General features: G+C 38.6%; 1 protein-coding gene across 1 annotated transcript in view; it reads left to right on the top strand.

Annotated features, from left to right (window-relative positions):
• GLDC (glycine decarboxylase) overlaps positions 1 to 16998 on the top strand; it is a 98549-nt gene that overhangs the window by 28345 nt on the left and 53206 nt on the right. Inside the window, exons 4-8 of the mRNA XM_049634590.1 lie at positions 3622 to 3786; positions 9059 to 9136; positions 10817 to 10964; positions 11288 to 11484; positions 13307 to 13403. Coding sequence (XP_049490547.1) covers positions 3622 to 3786; positions 9059 to 9136; positions 10817 to 10964; positions 11288 to 11484; positions 13307 to 13403 — 685 coding nt within the window. The remainder of the gene's footprint in view (positions 1 to 3621; positions 3787 to 9058; positions 9137 to 10816; positions 10965 to 11287; positions 11485 to 13306; positions 13404 to 16998) is intronic.

Here is a 16998-nt window from a genome sequence, read left to right as displayed (position 1 = left end):
TACATGTATATATATCATATATATATATATCATATATGTATACATATATATATACATGTATATATATCATATATATATATCATATATGTATATATATATCATGATATATATACATATATATGATATATATATATACATGTATATATATATCATGATATATATACATATATATGATATATATATATATATATATATATGAGTTAATTTACTCTCATATATGATGTAGAAAAGAGAGTAAATTAACTGACTGGTAATCTCACAATGTATACATATATATCAAATGATTACATTGCATACTTTAAATATATACAGCTTTGATTACCTCAATAAAGCTGGAGAAAAAAGATTTATAAAGAAAAGTCACAAATCAACAAGGGACAGACAACACAACAGAAAAATGGACAGCATAATAGTTGAGTGTGCTTGTCACAAAAGAGAAAAAGAAAAAACACAGAAAAGAAATGTATGTAAATGTTAACTATTATAACAATGGAGTTTTGGGATAATGAGTGATTTTATTTTTTTGACAGTTGACTGAGTTTTTCACTGTACAATGAAAAGGTGTAAGGTTGTAAATTCTTGATATATAAAGTGATTAATAAATGGTAGCAGAGGTCTTTAATATTCAGAATACAAAATAAAAAGGAAGTAAAAACCACCCAGAGAAAACTATAGTTTACACTTTGGTTTACTTGTTTTTATGAATTTATAAAAATGGGATCAAGGAATTTTACATTGCACTTTTAAAATTAATATATTGGGAACATCTCCATGTCAGGAAATATTCTTTTATCCATCATTTTTAGTAAATGCATAGTATTATGTGTGTATAGTGTCTAATCATTCTTTTTCGGTGGACACTTCATTTTGTTCCTCATTTTTCAACTTTCAGTGCTCTGATGAGTTCTTTGGAGCATTGCTCTCTGTATTCCTATTGTATATTATATGTCATTGGATATACCGGGTCTCTCCCATTCATTAGATGGACTAGCTAATCTGTGTGTACGCTCGTGTGTGCGTGTATGCAAGTTTGTGTGTCTGTCTATATGTAAAATAATGACTCTGAATAAAGTTTCATGTTAGCCAGTCATACTAAGCGTGTCTTTGTGGTGGCAGGCAATGCTGTGTGTGAAAGTCTTATCTGATGTGAGGTCACAATTGCTCCTTGTCTATGCCTTTTGTGTGACCCCATTTCTACTCAAATTCCTTTTCTACTTGTCTACAAAATGTATTGTGTGCCTCATTCATTCCAGTTCACCACCCAGTTAGAATTTGGCAAACCGAGTTGCTAAGGCAGCCTGTTCAAGGAGTTAACTGAAACAAAAATGTACTCTGCTGTGCGCACACGCACGCACACGTGTGCGTGTACACACACACACACATACACAGCTATACCAATAAAAGTTTTGGGAAAATTATTTCAAAGTCTTGACATTGTACTGCTTGGTAAAGCAAGTTCCCCCACCCACTTCTGCTTAACATAAGAAGTATTGTTTTCAAAGCCTTCAAAAAAGAAAAAAGAAAAAGGATGGAAATATCCTGTACATGATTACCAGAGGAGGAGAGAAAGGCATAAGGCTTGAAAAAGTGAAAACAAAACAAAAAGCCTAAATTTTTTTCCTAATGCTTTCCTGGCTGGGAAGAACAAAAATAGAGTTATGTCAACCATATGTGGGAGCGTGGGCCCCGATCTATCCCACTTTGGTGGTTGTCAGAGTGAACAGATTCTTGGTGAAAAGATAGCTATAGCTCTACCACACGTTCTCAGTTACCCTCTATCTTATCAGCTTATTTTAGTTTTTAAAATATTATCATGGTGAAATAATTTCATTTATTATCACTTTTTCCCCATTACAATATGTTCTCCTTGATATCAGGGATCTATTTGCTTATTACCAGAACTTATTATATAGTTCTTGACACTTAGTAGGCATGTAATAACATGGATGAATGAGTGAATGAAGGAATGAAGAAAAAAAAGGATGAAGGCACTAAGTGGGTTAACTCAAATACCTAATAAACCATTTTTGGCTAATAACTGGAGGATATAAGGGTGGAACTCACATCTATGCTGCTTTCTAACCATTTATATCCTTGAATTTTTTTTTTTTTTTTTTTTTTTAGCATTTATTTTAGAAAGTCCATGCATGTGTGTGTACGTGCACTTAAGGTGGTAAAGGGGTAAAGGCAGACAGTGAGGAGAGAAAATCCTCATGAGAAGCCCGCCTGACACTGGGCTAAAACTCACAAACTGTGAGATCAAGAACTAAGCCAAAACCAAGACCCAGGTGCTTAACCAACTGAGCCACGCAAGTGCCCCTAAACAAAAAGTTTTGAGTATTAAATAGTAGATTCTTGGATGCTTTCCTATTGTGAACTGTGATTGAGGTAGTCTTTTAGCTAGAAGAAAGATAACAGGGAGTAAAACTTGTTTATGTTACTATAGGTAGCTTCAAGTAGATTTTAAGAGCCAGCTTATAATAAAATACAGTAAAACCTTGGTTCCAGAAACATGGTTGTAATCCAAAGCACTTGCATATCAGTGAATTTCAAGAACCATTGTCTCAGTTGTGATCATGACATAGCTCGTTTGTCAAGTTAAAATTTATTAGAAATGTTTGCTCAAGTTACTCTCAATTCAAGGTTTTACTGGACATAGATATGAAAAGGTTATTAAAATAGAAAGGTAAGATTAATAAAAAAAGAAATGTAAGATTAAAAAATAACTTAAAGAGATAGAAATGTAAATACTGAATGTACCCAAGCAAAAGATAATATTGTTACTATGACTTATCTCTGAGCTTCCTTACAAAGGTCAAAGGGAATGGGAATGAAAGCTGGTGCAGCCACTCTGGAAAACCGTAGGGAGGTTCCTCAAAAAACTAAAAATAGAACTACCCTACGACCCAGCACTTGCACTACTAGGCATTTATCCATGGGATACAAGTGTGCTGTTTCCAAGGGACACATGCACCCCCATGTTTATAGCAGCACTATCAACAATAGCCAAAGTATGGAAAGAGCCCAAATGTCCATCGATGGATGAACGGATAAAGAAGATGTGGTATACATCTTGTGGTATACAGTGGAGTATTACTCAGCAATCAAAAAGAATGAAGTCTTGTCATTTGCAACTACATGGATGGAACTGGAGGGTATTATGCTAAGTGAAATTAGAGAAAGACAAAAATCATGACTTCACTCATGACAACTTTAAGAGACAAAACAGAGGAACATAAGGGAAGGGAAACAAAAGTAATATAAAAACAGGGAGTGGGACAAAACAGAAGAGACTCATAAATATGGAGAGCAAACTGAAGGTGACTGCAGGGGCTGTGGGAGGCGGGATGGGCTAAATGGGTAAGGGGCATTAAGGAATCTACTCCTGAAATCGTTTCACTATATGCTAATTAATTTGGATATAAATTTTAAAAAATAAAAAAAATTGAAAAAAGAAAAAGAAAAAAACACAACAAAGGTCAAAGGGAAGCTTACTGATACACAATTCTCAAGAGGGGCAAAATTAATTTTCAGTTACTAAATTCCAAAATGAAGACATTCTGTGAGATTTTCCCAATAGTGGAGTCAGAGTTTGGACATGGCCTCTTATGTCTCTCACAGGATCAGCCAATATACTCCATACCAGCCAGAGGTGTCTCAGGGGAGACTGGAGAGTTTACTAAACTACCAGACCATGGTGTGTGACATCACAGGCATGGACACGGCCAACGCATCCCTGCTGGATGAGGCTACAGCAGCTGCTGAGGCGATGCAGCTGTGCCACAGGTGAGAGGCCCACAGGGCAAGGGACATCCTCCAGTCTCACCTGCTGTGCTGGTGAAGCTGGCCCTGTCAGTGTCCAGTGACTCATCCCTCTCACACAGACACACATAGCATTATACTAGTCACCTGACATAACAAAATCTGAAATAAAACTGTGGCTTTTTAAAGCTTTTTAAGCCACTTGTTACCTTATTAAAGTTTGTATTTTGAGAAAGAGCATGAGCAGGAAGAGGGCAGAGAGTGGGAGAGAGAATCCCAAGAAGGCTCCGTGTTCTCAGTTCAGAGCCTAATGTGGGGCTCAAACTCATGACTTGTGAGATCATGACTTGAGCCGAAACCAAGAGTTGGATGCTTAACCAACTGAGCCAACCAGGTGCCCCTAAAAAAGCTACTTTTTAAAGCCACTATTGTTCACTGTTTTACATTACAGAAGAAAAACATTTGTCCTCTTACATAGTGTTAAGTTCAGGGATGTTACAGCAATTCTGAGATAGTATCAAGCTCCTTGCTCTGTACCATCTTCAGCGTGAGGTCTTGGTCCTCATGGTCACAAAATGACTGCTGGGGCTTTCACCATGACCTCTGTACCCAGAAAGAAGAAAAGGGGCAGTGTAAAGGGTGCTGCTAGCTAAATAAGCCCTCTTTAAAGAGTCTTGGAAGGCAGCTCTGCTCACCACTATACCACCAATGCTGCACTTTAAAGAAGCCCCAACTTTTGGAAGCCCCAACTCAGCAACTTTACTCTTCATTGAGCACATCTATCTACAAGTGGCCTGGAGAAATGTGGTTTTCACTAGATGGGCACATTGCTGCCCCCTTACATATTGGGATTCTGTTACTGTTATTGGTTCAGGACAGAATGGATATTACGAAGGAATTGGCAGTCTGTATTGTAATACATAAATATTACCTTCTTTCATGAAGCATATTGTTTTAGGTTGTATATAATTTTTATAGCCTGCTTTCTTTTTCTATTTAACAATATATGGTGAACGTTCCCCCCATTTCTTTAGTCAGCTTTTTAGGATATGGCTTTTATTGACTACATGATAGTACTCACTTGCATGGAAATACCATCATTTATGTAACCTCACCTCTATTTTTTCACACGTACTTTAATCCTATCTTTTACAGTTACTAATGTTCTTGTTATTTTTTACATCTTTAGAATCAATTTTGTCAAAGATTCCGATTATTTCCTGAGGACACATTTCTAGAAGTAGAATTGCCGGGTCATGGTATATACTTAACAATTGCTCTCCAGTTTCCACCTTCCTTTGCTTCTTGCCTTGTGAGTACATTTGAGCTTACCTTACTAGTAGAATTCTCATGTAGATGTCATCTGGTGGGGAAATCTGCCCACATTCACTGGTGTGTCTGTGAGGTTTTGTCCCTCTGGCCCTGAATGCTCATGTAAGTCTCTTTCTTGGCTTCCACAGACTTAAGGGATGGTTAAATTGGTTCTGTGTGCATGGAAGTTTCCCCCACACCAACAAACGATTCTTGGACAGAGGCAGGTGTCCAAGAATTCAACTCAATTCTGAATGACCAAATATGTATTTCTTATACATCATAACATTGCAGTAGTGAACTCCAAACTCGCTTACCAGGTATGGAAATGTCTAAATATCCCGCCGCAGGCTGTTCTGCTTCCCAAGCAGCCCTAGGGGTGGGCTCAGGCTCTTCCTCCTTACCCTGGGTGGACAGCCAAAAAGGAATATCTCTCTATTCTCAGCTTTTCATATTTTTGTCTTCCTCATCCACCTTTGTGCTGCCTTTTCATTTTCCTCCCTGACTCTCTTTCTAGGTAAGGGCTTCGATTTCACACTTGGAGAAGCTGAGGTCTTTCTTGTTGGTTCAGGGGTTCTGTCCTGAACTGATTTGAGTTAATGACATACTACTCTGTAAATGCTTGGTTTGCTTCCTCTCTCTTCAGTCTCATACCTTCAGGCCTGCATTTAATTATATCCTTGAAAAGCAGCCTTGTGCTTTTTGTCTTCAGGAAAATGTTCTTTAAAATAGCAGTTTTTTTTTGTTTCCATCTTAGGTCATTTAGGCTCAGATGGCTCTTCTCTCGATTTACTTAGATTCACACTGTGAAGAGCATTGTGCTTTGGGTAATTAATCACTTTTGTATTTCCCCAACTCTACTTATTCTTCTATTAACTTATGCTTATTATAAAAATACCTGTTAAGAGTGGAAATAATATGCAAACAGTAGAAAATATAATGAAGTGAAACCTGCAGTCCTGTTCCATTGAGGAAACTGTTGTTAACTGGTCATTGTGTACCTTTCTGGGAAATTAAATGAAAAGGACAATATACATGCGCTTCCCACCTTTTTCACCCAGATGTGCTCATGATACATGAACTGTTATGTATCCTGTTTTAAAAACCAAATTCAACTGGGCATATTTGAAGATCTAATTGCCTTTATTAAACAATTCATAAATGGGGCAATGTTCCATCTAAAGGATAGAAAGGCTCCCTGAGGAGTTGTACAAGAAGGTTTTTGTTTTTTATGGAAAGCAGGGTAGGGCAAGAAAATGATAAGTAAAAGTAAAGAATCCAGGCAAGATCACCTTCCCTTTAGGGAGGAGCTAAGGGGGTCTTATTATCCAGATGACCTCATCTAGCCTCTGGTGGATGGAGAACACCCCTATGACAGATCACCGTTGCACTTATCTGAAAATTCCTGATTCACAGGTTAAGACTAAATTTCTGGAGGAGGTTGAAACTACAATTAGGTTAGTAATTAAGCCTTTGTTTGGTGACTAGGCTTGGCCCAAGAAATACCATTTTGGGCCTATGGTTTTCTTTTTAACAATCCCTATCAGTCTGATTTCCTGAAATCATGAATTGTTAGAAAACTCCCAGGATTTGGGTCCTTTAGGAGCTGTGTGGTGCTGTACATGTCACAACTTAACTCAGTCCTTTTCATCTCTGCTAAATGAGGACATTTGGTTTAGATAATCTCTAAATGCTTCTTTGGCAGTAAAATTCTCAGATGTTTTTATTTCAAGAGTTAGTTTTGGGGCACCTGGGTGGCTGAGTCGGTTAAGCGTCCCAACTTTGGCTCAGGTCATGATTTCATGCCTCATGGGTTCGAGCCCCATATCATAGAGCCTGGAGCTTGCTTCAGATTCTGTGTCTCCCTCTCTTTACTCCTCCCTTCTCATGCTTTGTGTGCGTCTCTCTCTCAAACATAAGTGAAAATTAAAAAAAAAATTTAAGAAAAAAAAGAAAAAAGAAAACAGTTTTTTATTTCAACTTGTACCCAATTGCTACCCTGTTTGTATTTCTCTTAACTCCTAGCATATTTTTCAAAATTTAAACCAACTTAAGATTGATTTTGCTAAATGGATCAGATTGGTGTTAAAAAAAAACCCAATTCAACTGAGTAAATTTAAAGATTTTTATTCAATAAAGATAAATAAAGTAGAACGGAGCACCAAAGGCCTACAGAAAGGGAAAGGTTTCTCCCCCACCCCCCACCTCAATGATTTAATTTTCTTTTTTCAGGTTTTTATTTAAATTCTAGTTAGTTTATGTACAGTGTAATATTTGTTTAAGGTGTAGGATTTAGTGATTCAACAGTTATACAACACCCAGGGCCCATCACAACAAGTGCCCTCTTAAGTATCAATCACCTATTTAACCCATCCCCCTGCCCACCTCCCTTCCAGCAGCCCTCAGTTTGTTTTCTATAGTTAGGAGTCTGTTTCCTGATTTTCCTCCTTTTCCCCCCTCTATGTTCATCTGTTTTGTTTCTTAAATTCCACATATGAGTAATATTATATGGTATTTATCTTTCTCCTAGTGACTTATTTCACTTAGCATAATACTCTCTAGCTCTATCCACATTGTTGCAAATGACAACATTTCATTCTTTTTGATGGCCAAGTAATATTCCATTGTGCATGCTCGTGTGTGTGTGTGTGTGTGTGTGTGTGTGTGTGTGCCTGCCCATGTGTGCATGTGTGTATCACTATCCATTCATCAGTCAATGGACATTTGGTCTCTTTTCCACAATTTGGCTATTGTTGATAATGCTGCTATAAACATTGGGGTGCATGTATCCTCTTGAATCTGTATTTTTGTATCCTTTGGGTAAATACCTAGCAGTGCAGTTGCTGGATCATAGGGTAGTTCTATTTTTAACATTTTGAGGAAACTCATACTGTTTTCCGGAGTGGCTGCATCAATTTGCATTCCCACCAATGGTGTAAGAGGGTCCCCCTTTCTCTGTGTCCACACCAACACCTGTTCTTTCCTGTGTTGTTAATTTTAGCCATTCTGATAGGTGGGAGGTGGTATCTCATTGTGGTTTTATTTTGTATTTGTCTGACGATGAGTGATGTTGAGCATCTTTTCATGTGTCTGTTAGCCATCTGGATGTCTTCTTTGGAAAATTGTCTGTTCATATCTTCTGCCCATTTCTTCACTGGATTATTTGTCTTGTGGGTGTTGAATTTGGTAAGTTCTTTATAGATTTTGAATACTAACACTTTATCAGATATGTCATTTGCAAATATCTTCTCCCATTCCATCGGTTGCCTTTTAGTTTTGTTGATTTTGTCCTTTGCTGTGTAGAGCTTTCTATCTTGATGAGGTCCCAATAGTTCATTTTTGTTTTTGTTTTCCTTACCTCAGGAAATCCATCTAGTAAGAAGTTGCTATGGCTGATGTCAAAGAGGTTACTGCCCGTACTCTCGTCTAGGATTTTGATGGTTTCCTGTCTCACATTTAGGCCTTTCCTCCATTTCGAATAGATTTTTATGTATGGTATAAGAAAGTGGTCCAGTTTCATTCTTTTACATGTTTCTGTCCAGTTTGAAAGGGAAAGGTTTTTAAAGGTAGGTGAAGGAAGTCCTAAAGAAACAAAAAAGGGATTATTTAGAGCAAGGTCACTTTCCTTTGGGAGACAAGAAGTGTTTTATTAGGTGAATTACCTCTTTGGTGCTTACCAGGAAATTCTAGACTGACTAGTTAAGATTATATTACTCGGGAAGGTTGTAATCAGGTATGTATTAAGCCTCAGTTTGGTGACATGGGCCTAGCACAAGTGACTCCCATTTGGTAACTGTTTTTTTTTTTGGTTTTTTTTTTTAACAACACAAATTGGATTTCAGTAGAATTCTAACCACTGTAATTAATGCCTCATATTTTATACCATGCTCAGAGATTCCCTAAGTACCAATTTTGCTTTGCATTCTTAGAAGATACTTTGATTTCTTTAATGTGCATTTTTTAATGTGATTTTTCTTTCCAACAGACACAATAAGAGGAAGAAATTTTTGGTTGACCCCCGTTGCCACCCACAGACAATAGCTGTGGTCCAGACTCGAGCTAAGTAATTAATTTCACTCATTTTTTGAACTCAGGGATAGTATCATGCTCATGTCTGTTGTTTCTTTTCTTACTTCCAAACTGATTGGAAGTGAACCTGGTTTAAATTGCGGTTGTTGAATTTTACTTTCTTTCCCACTTTCTTCCTGAGATCTTGCTGGTAAGAAAAATGTGTCAGAACTGAGAGAACACGAGTGACTTTAGTTAGCTCTGCTTTATTTATTTATTTTTAAAAATTTTTAATGTTTTATTTATTTTTGAGAGAGAGGCAGAGTACAAGTAAGGGAGGGGCAGAGAGATAGAGGGAGACACAGAATCCAAAGAAGGCTCCAGGCTCTGAGCTGTCAGCATAAAGCCTGAGCGGGGCTCGAACTCATGAACTGTGAGATCATGACCTGAGCTGAAGTTGGACGCTTACCAACTGAGCCACCCAGGTGCCCCACCTCTGCTCTATATTGAGTAACCATGTTATTTGTTTCCTTTTTGTAAAAATAAAATTAAAATATTAAAATAATTTCAGCAATGTTTCAGAGTTTGCAAAGCAGAGGGAGAAAATGGAACTCTCCCACAATTAGGGTTTTGTGTGTATTCTTGCAAACATAGTTTATACAGAATCCACTTAAACCTAGATGTGGTATGATATAGATTAAAGCAAGTGTACTGTATTTGTTTAGTGCTGCAATCAGATAAACAGCACAACTATCACTTGCCAGTGTGTTTATTTGCTTTCTTCTTGTTTTTTTGTGTCTAAAAAAATTTTTTTTTAACATTTATTATTGAGAGAGAGAGACAGAGCATTAACATGGGAGGGGCAGAGAGAGAGGGAGACAAAGAATCTGAAGTAGGCTCCAGGCTCTGAGCTGTCAGCACAGACCCCAATGTGGGGCTCAAACTCACAAACTGTGAGGTCATGATCTGAGCCGAAGTCAGACGCTTAACCGACTGAGCCACCCAGGTGCCCCTTTTGTGTTTTTTAAATGCTTGTTTATTTTTGAGAGAGAAAGAGACAGTGTGAGTGGGGTGGGGCAGACAGAGAGGGAGACACAGAATCCAAAGCAGGCTTTAGAATCTGAGCTGTCAGCAAGAGCCTGATGTGGGGATTGAACTCACAAACTGTGAGATCATGACCTGAGCCGAAGCTGAACACTTAAACTACTGAGCCGCCTGTTTTCTTCTTGTAAGAGCTGGGCAATCTCCCCCAACCCCATACCACCATCCCTTTAGAAGGTGTATTCTCACATATGATTGGAACTGGATGGTTAGGGAAGGTCTTTCTCTTTGTTTAATTGATGGTTTTCCATTCATCTAAAACTGATCCTGGGTGAAGGTGGTGACCTGGTGAGACAGCTCTGTAATTGCAGGAATTGATTCTTTAGTCCTAGGAAGCCATGTTCCTGATCCTCTCAGAAGGTTCTGGCAGGAAAAGCGTAATGGGAATGGTAAGGGAAGGTACAAGAGAGAAACAGAAGTCAGACTGTTGGCAGCATGTGAGATGGTGTGAAGCATTGTTACCAGTCAGGTGTGAGATGGGGGTGTGTGTGTATTGGATGAAGTTGGGGGGGGGGGGTGGCGACGAGGAAGGACACAGAATATGAATTCTCTATCACTGAAAACAAATTTTACGGAGTTTCATTTCCTTTTGAAAACCAAAAGCATGATTGTTCTTTGTCTTCTGTCTTTCCAGATACAATGGAGTTCTCATTGAGCTGAAATTACCCCATGAAATGGACTTCAGTGGAAAAGATGTTAGTGGAGTGCTGTTCCAGTACCCAGACACTGAGGGGAAGGTGGAAGATTTCACAGAGCTCGTGGAGAGGGCCCATCAGACGGGGGTAGGCAGCTGTCTCCTTGCGGGGGTCCACGTAGATCTGTCCCAACCTTGTATTATGATTTTTGGATGTGTCTTAATTTCCATATTTGTATCACCTGGAATGGTAAAACTGTCTCCTTCCTGCCTGCCTTAAAATTTGTTTTGTTCACCAACTAATTCCTGGTACATAGTAAAAACTCCGTAAATATTTTTTAGTGAATCAATGAGTAAATGGCATGAAACAACCCTCTGTCTGTCTGCTTATATTGGGGATAATTTGCCACTCTCCCACTTCTTTCAGGGGAAGGGAACAACCATGTCCATTTTCTCTTGTTTCCTCTTTAGAGTCTGGCCTGCTGTGCTACTGACCTTTTAGCTCTATGTATCTTGAGGCCACCTGGAGAATTTGGTGTAGACATTGCCCTAGGTAGCTCACAGAGATTTGGAGTGCCACTGGGCTATGGCGGACCACATGCAGCCTTTTTCGCTGTCAGAGAAAGTTTGGTGAGGATGATGCCTGGGAGAATGGTGGGGGTAACAAGGTAAAGCAGCTCATGTTTCTACCCTTTTATTGTTACTATTAGTTTCTTTGTTCCTTCTTATCACAAAAGTTGTTGATTTATCTCTAAATATACCTGGGCCATGTATATAATAATTTATAACATATTTGTATTGAAGGCATATAAGTGAATTAAATTAGGTTGTTGAAAGCATTGAAAGACTTGATATTCTAGGTGTGTTTTTTATCTGACCAGTTTCATTCTCAAAAGCATTATCATGCTACACAGTTATGTAAAATACAAGTATAGTGAGAGATTATCATGAACATAATGTGATCCTAGAGGCCTGCCACTTGTTTATTCCAGTAATTTTTAAAAAATGTTTATTTGTTCATTTTTGAGAGAGAGAGAGAGAGCACCAGCAGGGGTGGGGTGGGGGGGACAGAGAGAGAGGGGGAGACACAGAATCCCGAAGCAGGCTCCAGGCTCCAAGCTGTCAGCACAGAGCCTGACTTGGGGGCTTGAACCCACAAACTGTGAGATCATGCATGACCTGAGCTGAAGTTGGACGCTCAACTGAGTGAGCCACCCAGGCACCCGGCTAGTAATTTCCAAATGTATCTTCCCAAGTGCTATTCATTGATAAAGCTCAGATTAAGAATTTAGATGAATGACATGATCATTACTGGGGAAATTTAGCATGATCTTTTAGACTAGACCTTTCATAGAGGTTGGACTTACTAACCTAAGTGAATAGTCTATATTAGTGAATGATGTGAATTTTTGAAATACTCATGGATTATCACATAATAGCAAGAGGCACCTTGCTTTTCAGTGTAAAAATAAATGTCTTCAAATATTCTTACATTAGTTTCTTTCAATGATGTGTCTTGACCAGATGAGATGAGGTAGAGACTATTCTAATTAATAAAAGTTTAATATATTAATTATTGTCTGCTGATTTTTATATTGAACTTACCTTTCTGAAAAATGGACCCCAGAGCTTGATGAAATATAGGATAAGACTGCTGAATTTTGTGTTTATCCAAATACTTTTCTTTTAATGTGTATTTATTTTGAGAGAGAGAGAGAGAGAGAGAGAGAGAGAGCAGGGGAGGGACAGACAATCCCAAGCAGACTCTTCACTCAGCATGGAATCCTACTTGTGGGGCTTCATCTCCCGACTAAGAGGTCACAACCCAAGCCGAAATCATGAGTAGGTCCCTTAACCGACTAAGCCACCCAGGTGCTCCATGTTATCCAAATTATTAACTGTATTCAGAAAGAAGGAAAATTTTTCTTAGAGATAGGTGGTAAGATTATTAACATTCTTTTTTTTTAAGTTTTTATTTAAATTCCATTTAGTTAACATACAGTGTAATATTAATTTCAGGTGTACAATTTAGTGATTCAGCACATTCTTTTTCTTAATAGCTGTATAGTTACTTTAGATTTTCAGTGAAGAAATTAATTCCTTTGTGAGATATTTCCCTTTTTCCTGTGTGTGCCAAGAAGCTCATAGTCAACTTTAATTCTCATTAAATTTAATTTTTTTTCATTAAATTTAATTTTAAATTCAGTCCACATTCACCATCATTATATTAGCCTGGGTAATTCCTGGGAAGTTTCCATTCAAGGTTCCTAGCTTTATTGTGTATACCTTGGTCCCTCCCTCAAAGTACATACTAAAAATTAGTAGCCCTATTTATAAGTGGACGGCTTGGTAATTATTTCCTTATGGCCTTGCAGCCGAATAAATTCGCTGGGTTCCCTTCAAGCTGGGAAGGAAAGAAGCAGGTCTATTTGTGACTACCCTTGGTGTAGTGATTATCTTTGCTAACTAGATGTTTTATTCTCTGCCCAGAGATGCCACTGGGAAAGAAGTGTATCGTCTTGCTCTTCAAACCAGGGAACAACACATCCGAAGAGACAAAGCTACTAGCAACATTTGTACAGCTCAGGTAGATCACATGACTGTCCTTCCCACTGAATGCCTTATAATCTGTAGACATGAGCTGCTCATTCATTCACTTAATTTCCCTTCACCACCTACTGACCAGTGTGCACACCAGAAATGGAGAGATCTTATTGGTAGAGAAGCCTTGTGATCTTGTCAGAACCAAAATACGATGTATTTACCTGGAGCTCTGTCCATGTACATATTTTATACTTCAGTGTCTCTAGTAATCTTGGCCATAGGCAGGTCCATTATGGGTGGCTATTGGGCACCTTCTCTTAGGGCTAAAATGGAAGCCCTCCAGGAATGTGGTGAGGAAGCAAAGTGAGAGTGTTTGAGGTGACTGTGCTTGAGGGGATGGTACAGACTGACCAGTTGGTGGTGGTCTTGGGGTATTCTTACTGTGGGCTCATGAAAATCATTCTTGAAATGGATGGAATAAAAGAGGAGGAGCTTCGCAAGTTCCTGATGAGCCTGGAAATTGCCCAGGACTCAGGTCAGAGGGAGCAGTGTTTGAGACCCAGCCAATTTCTAGACTTAGGTAGAAGATGGTTCCTGAGCATCCAATCCATTCTAGGTCCATCTTCTCCATTCAGGGTCAGAGGAAGAGATCTCACCCATACCTCATTGGGCAGTACAGTAGTTTTTTCTCTCAGGGCATTGGCTCAAAGCACCACCACCAGGTTTTAGAAACCCTTTCCAGGGTCAGTAGATGATAAGGTATTATTAAAGTTGGTTCTATAGCTATTGGTCTTTGGAATACTTTCCAAACTCAGTAGGTTTTCCTGTATTTGTTGCCTCAAGAAGGTGGCTGCTTCAGGGCACTTGGGTGGTTCAGTTGGTTAAGCATCTGACTCTTGATTTCAGCTTAGGTCATGATCTCACTGTTCATGAGTTTGAGCTCTGCATCAAGCTCTGCATTGACAATATAGAGCCAGCTTAGGATTCTCCATGCACCTCCTTCCCCTCCCTTGCTTGCTCTCTGTCTCTTTCTCTCTCTGTCTCTCTAACTAAATACATAAAAAAAAAAAAAAAAAGTGGCTATTTCTTTTCAGGTAAGAGCTCTTCTATTATCTTAGGATGGAGCTAGCTGTCACAAACTTTTCCTCTGTTGATAGCAAGTTGAACTTTATACGATGCTGTTACTTTCTGTAGCTTACCCGTCATTTGTTGAATTATCTGCTTAAATATTTCTCTGTCGTCTGCAGCTGACTGCTCCTGTCTTGCCCTTTCTGCCCATGTTCTTCCAAAAAAATGCCGGTCTGATTATAAGTGAATTAAGGGGTTTTCTTTAGGAAAAAAAATTTTTTTTTACATTTATTTATTTTTGAGGGACAGAGAGAGACAGAGCATGAGCAGGGGAGGGGGAGACAGAGAGAAGGAGACACAGAATCTGAAGCAGGCTGTATGCTCTGAACAAGCTGTCATCACAGCCTTATGAGGGGCTCGAACCCACATACTGTGAGATCATGACTTGAGCCAAAGTCGGATGCTCAACCGACTGAGCCACCCAGGCACCCCAAGGGGTTTTCTGCTTCAATGTTTGGAATTAATTTTACAGGTGAACTTGGGCTGAACAAAGGTCTCTATCTTTTTTAGCAATTATTAAAGTCATATTTGCCCTGGAGATAGCCCAACTCTGTCTTCTCTGATTTTAATTTTCTCATTCTGGAGAACTTCCAGCTATGCATTGTCTATTCCATTTCATGAGTTTCTTTTCATAATTGGTTGTATGAAGCAGTTGCCCATAACTCCAGTGTCATTCTCTATAAAGATGCAATTATTCTTTTTTGTTAGGAGATGATGTATCTTTGGAAATGCTCCTTGAGCTCTCTGTCTTCTGATTTTCTCCAGCCTTCTGATTTTTTTTAATGTTTACTTATTTATTTTGAGAGAGAGAGAGAGAGAGAGAGAGAACAGGGGAGGGGCAGAGAAAAAGGGAGAGAGAGAATCCCAAGCAAGTTCCAAACTGACAGTATGGAACCCCATGCGGGACTTGATTCCACAAACCGTGAGATCATGTCATGACCTGAGCCGAAATCATGAGACAGACACTTAACTGAGTCATCTAGGTGCCCCAGCCTCTGCTTCTTAAAGCAACTGCATCGTGTTCTCAGGCTGCCCCTTTTCCTCTTGAGTATGACAGGCTCCACACTGTACTTGTCCTTGCTTTGCAATGTTGGTGGTACAGAGATTTTTTTTTTCCTTTAATCTCTGAAAGTGTGTTACTAAATTGTTTTTAAAAATTCTTCTGTATACTTGTGATATTTCACAGATCTCTGAATTTGCATCATGTTCTTTGTGTTTTCTTACATCTTAGGTTTTACCACCACAAGCCATTTTTTCATTAACTTTTATCTAGTCAGGTGTGTTCAGATATAATTTACATTTCATCAGCTCTTTCACTGAGGTATACCTTTCCATAAAATTTGCCCTTAAAAAAATTTTTTTTAATGTTTATTTATTTTTGAGAGAGAGACAGAGTGCAAGCGGGGAGGAACTGAGTGAAAGGGCTACATAGAATCAGAAGCAGGCTCCAGGCTCTGAGCTGCCAGTACAGACCGTGAGATCATGACCTGAGCCGAAGTCAGATACTCAATCGACTGAGCCACCCAGGTGCCCCAAAATTTGCTCTTTTAAAGTATACAGTTCTGGGGCACCTGGGTGACTCAATGGGTTAAGCATCTGACTTCAGCTCGAGTCATAATCACACAGTCCATGGGTTTGAGCCCCGTGTCAGGCTCTGGTCTGACAGCTCAGAGCCTGGAGCCTCCTTCAGATTCTGTGTCTCCCTTTCTCTCTGCCCCTCCCTTGCTCATGCTCTGTCTTTATCTCTCTTGAAATAAATAAACATTAAAATTTTTTCAAAAAATAAAGTATACAGTTCAATGATTTTTAATATTTTTATAAAGTTGTGCAACCATCACTGGCATTCATTTCTAAACATTTCATCATCCCAAAATGAAACATGTTCCCATGAAGTGATTGTTCCCCATCCTTTTATCTTCCCTGCAGCCCTTGAGAACCACTAATCTACTTTCTGTCTTTGCATCCTGGACATTTCATACAAGTGGGATTATACAATAAGTGGCCATTTGTGCCTAGCTTCTTTCACTTAGCATAATGATTTCAAGTTTCATATATATTCTAGTATGAATCAGTACTTCATTTTTTTATGGCTGAATAATATCTCATTGTATGGACATACCACATTTTGTTTATCCATTCATCAACTGATGGATATTTGGGTTGTTTTCACTTTTTTCTATTTTGACTAAAGTGGTTATGCACATTGATGTACAAGATTTTGTGGGGTCATGTTTTCAGTTCTCTTAGGCACATACTGAGGAGTAGAATTACTGGGTCATATTATAAATATACACTGAACTTTTCCAAAGTGGCTGCATCATTTTACATCACTTTCACTAGTGTATATGGGTTCTAATTTCTTCGTGTTTTCACCAATGCTTGTTACTGCCTTTCTGGTTATAGCCATCTTAGTGACTGTGAAGTGATATCTCATGTGGATTTCATATGAATTTCCCTTATAACTAATGATTTTGAGCATCTCTATTATTTATTTATTTATTTATTAAATT

This window comes from Panthera uncia, chromosome D4, assembly GCF_023721935.1.
Source record: "Panthera uncia isolate 11264 chromosome D4, Puncia_PCG_1.0, whole genome shotgun sequence".
Classification (NCBI taxonomy): domain Eukaryota; kingdom Metazoa; phylum Chordata; class Mammalia; order Carnivora; family Felidae; genus Panthera; species Panthera uncia.
Note: the sequence above shows the minus strand (reverse complement) of the source record. Positions and strands in the feature narration are given on the sequence as shown.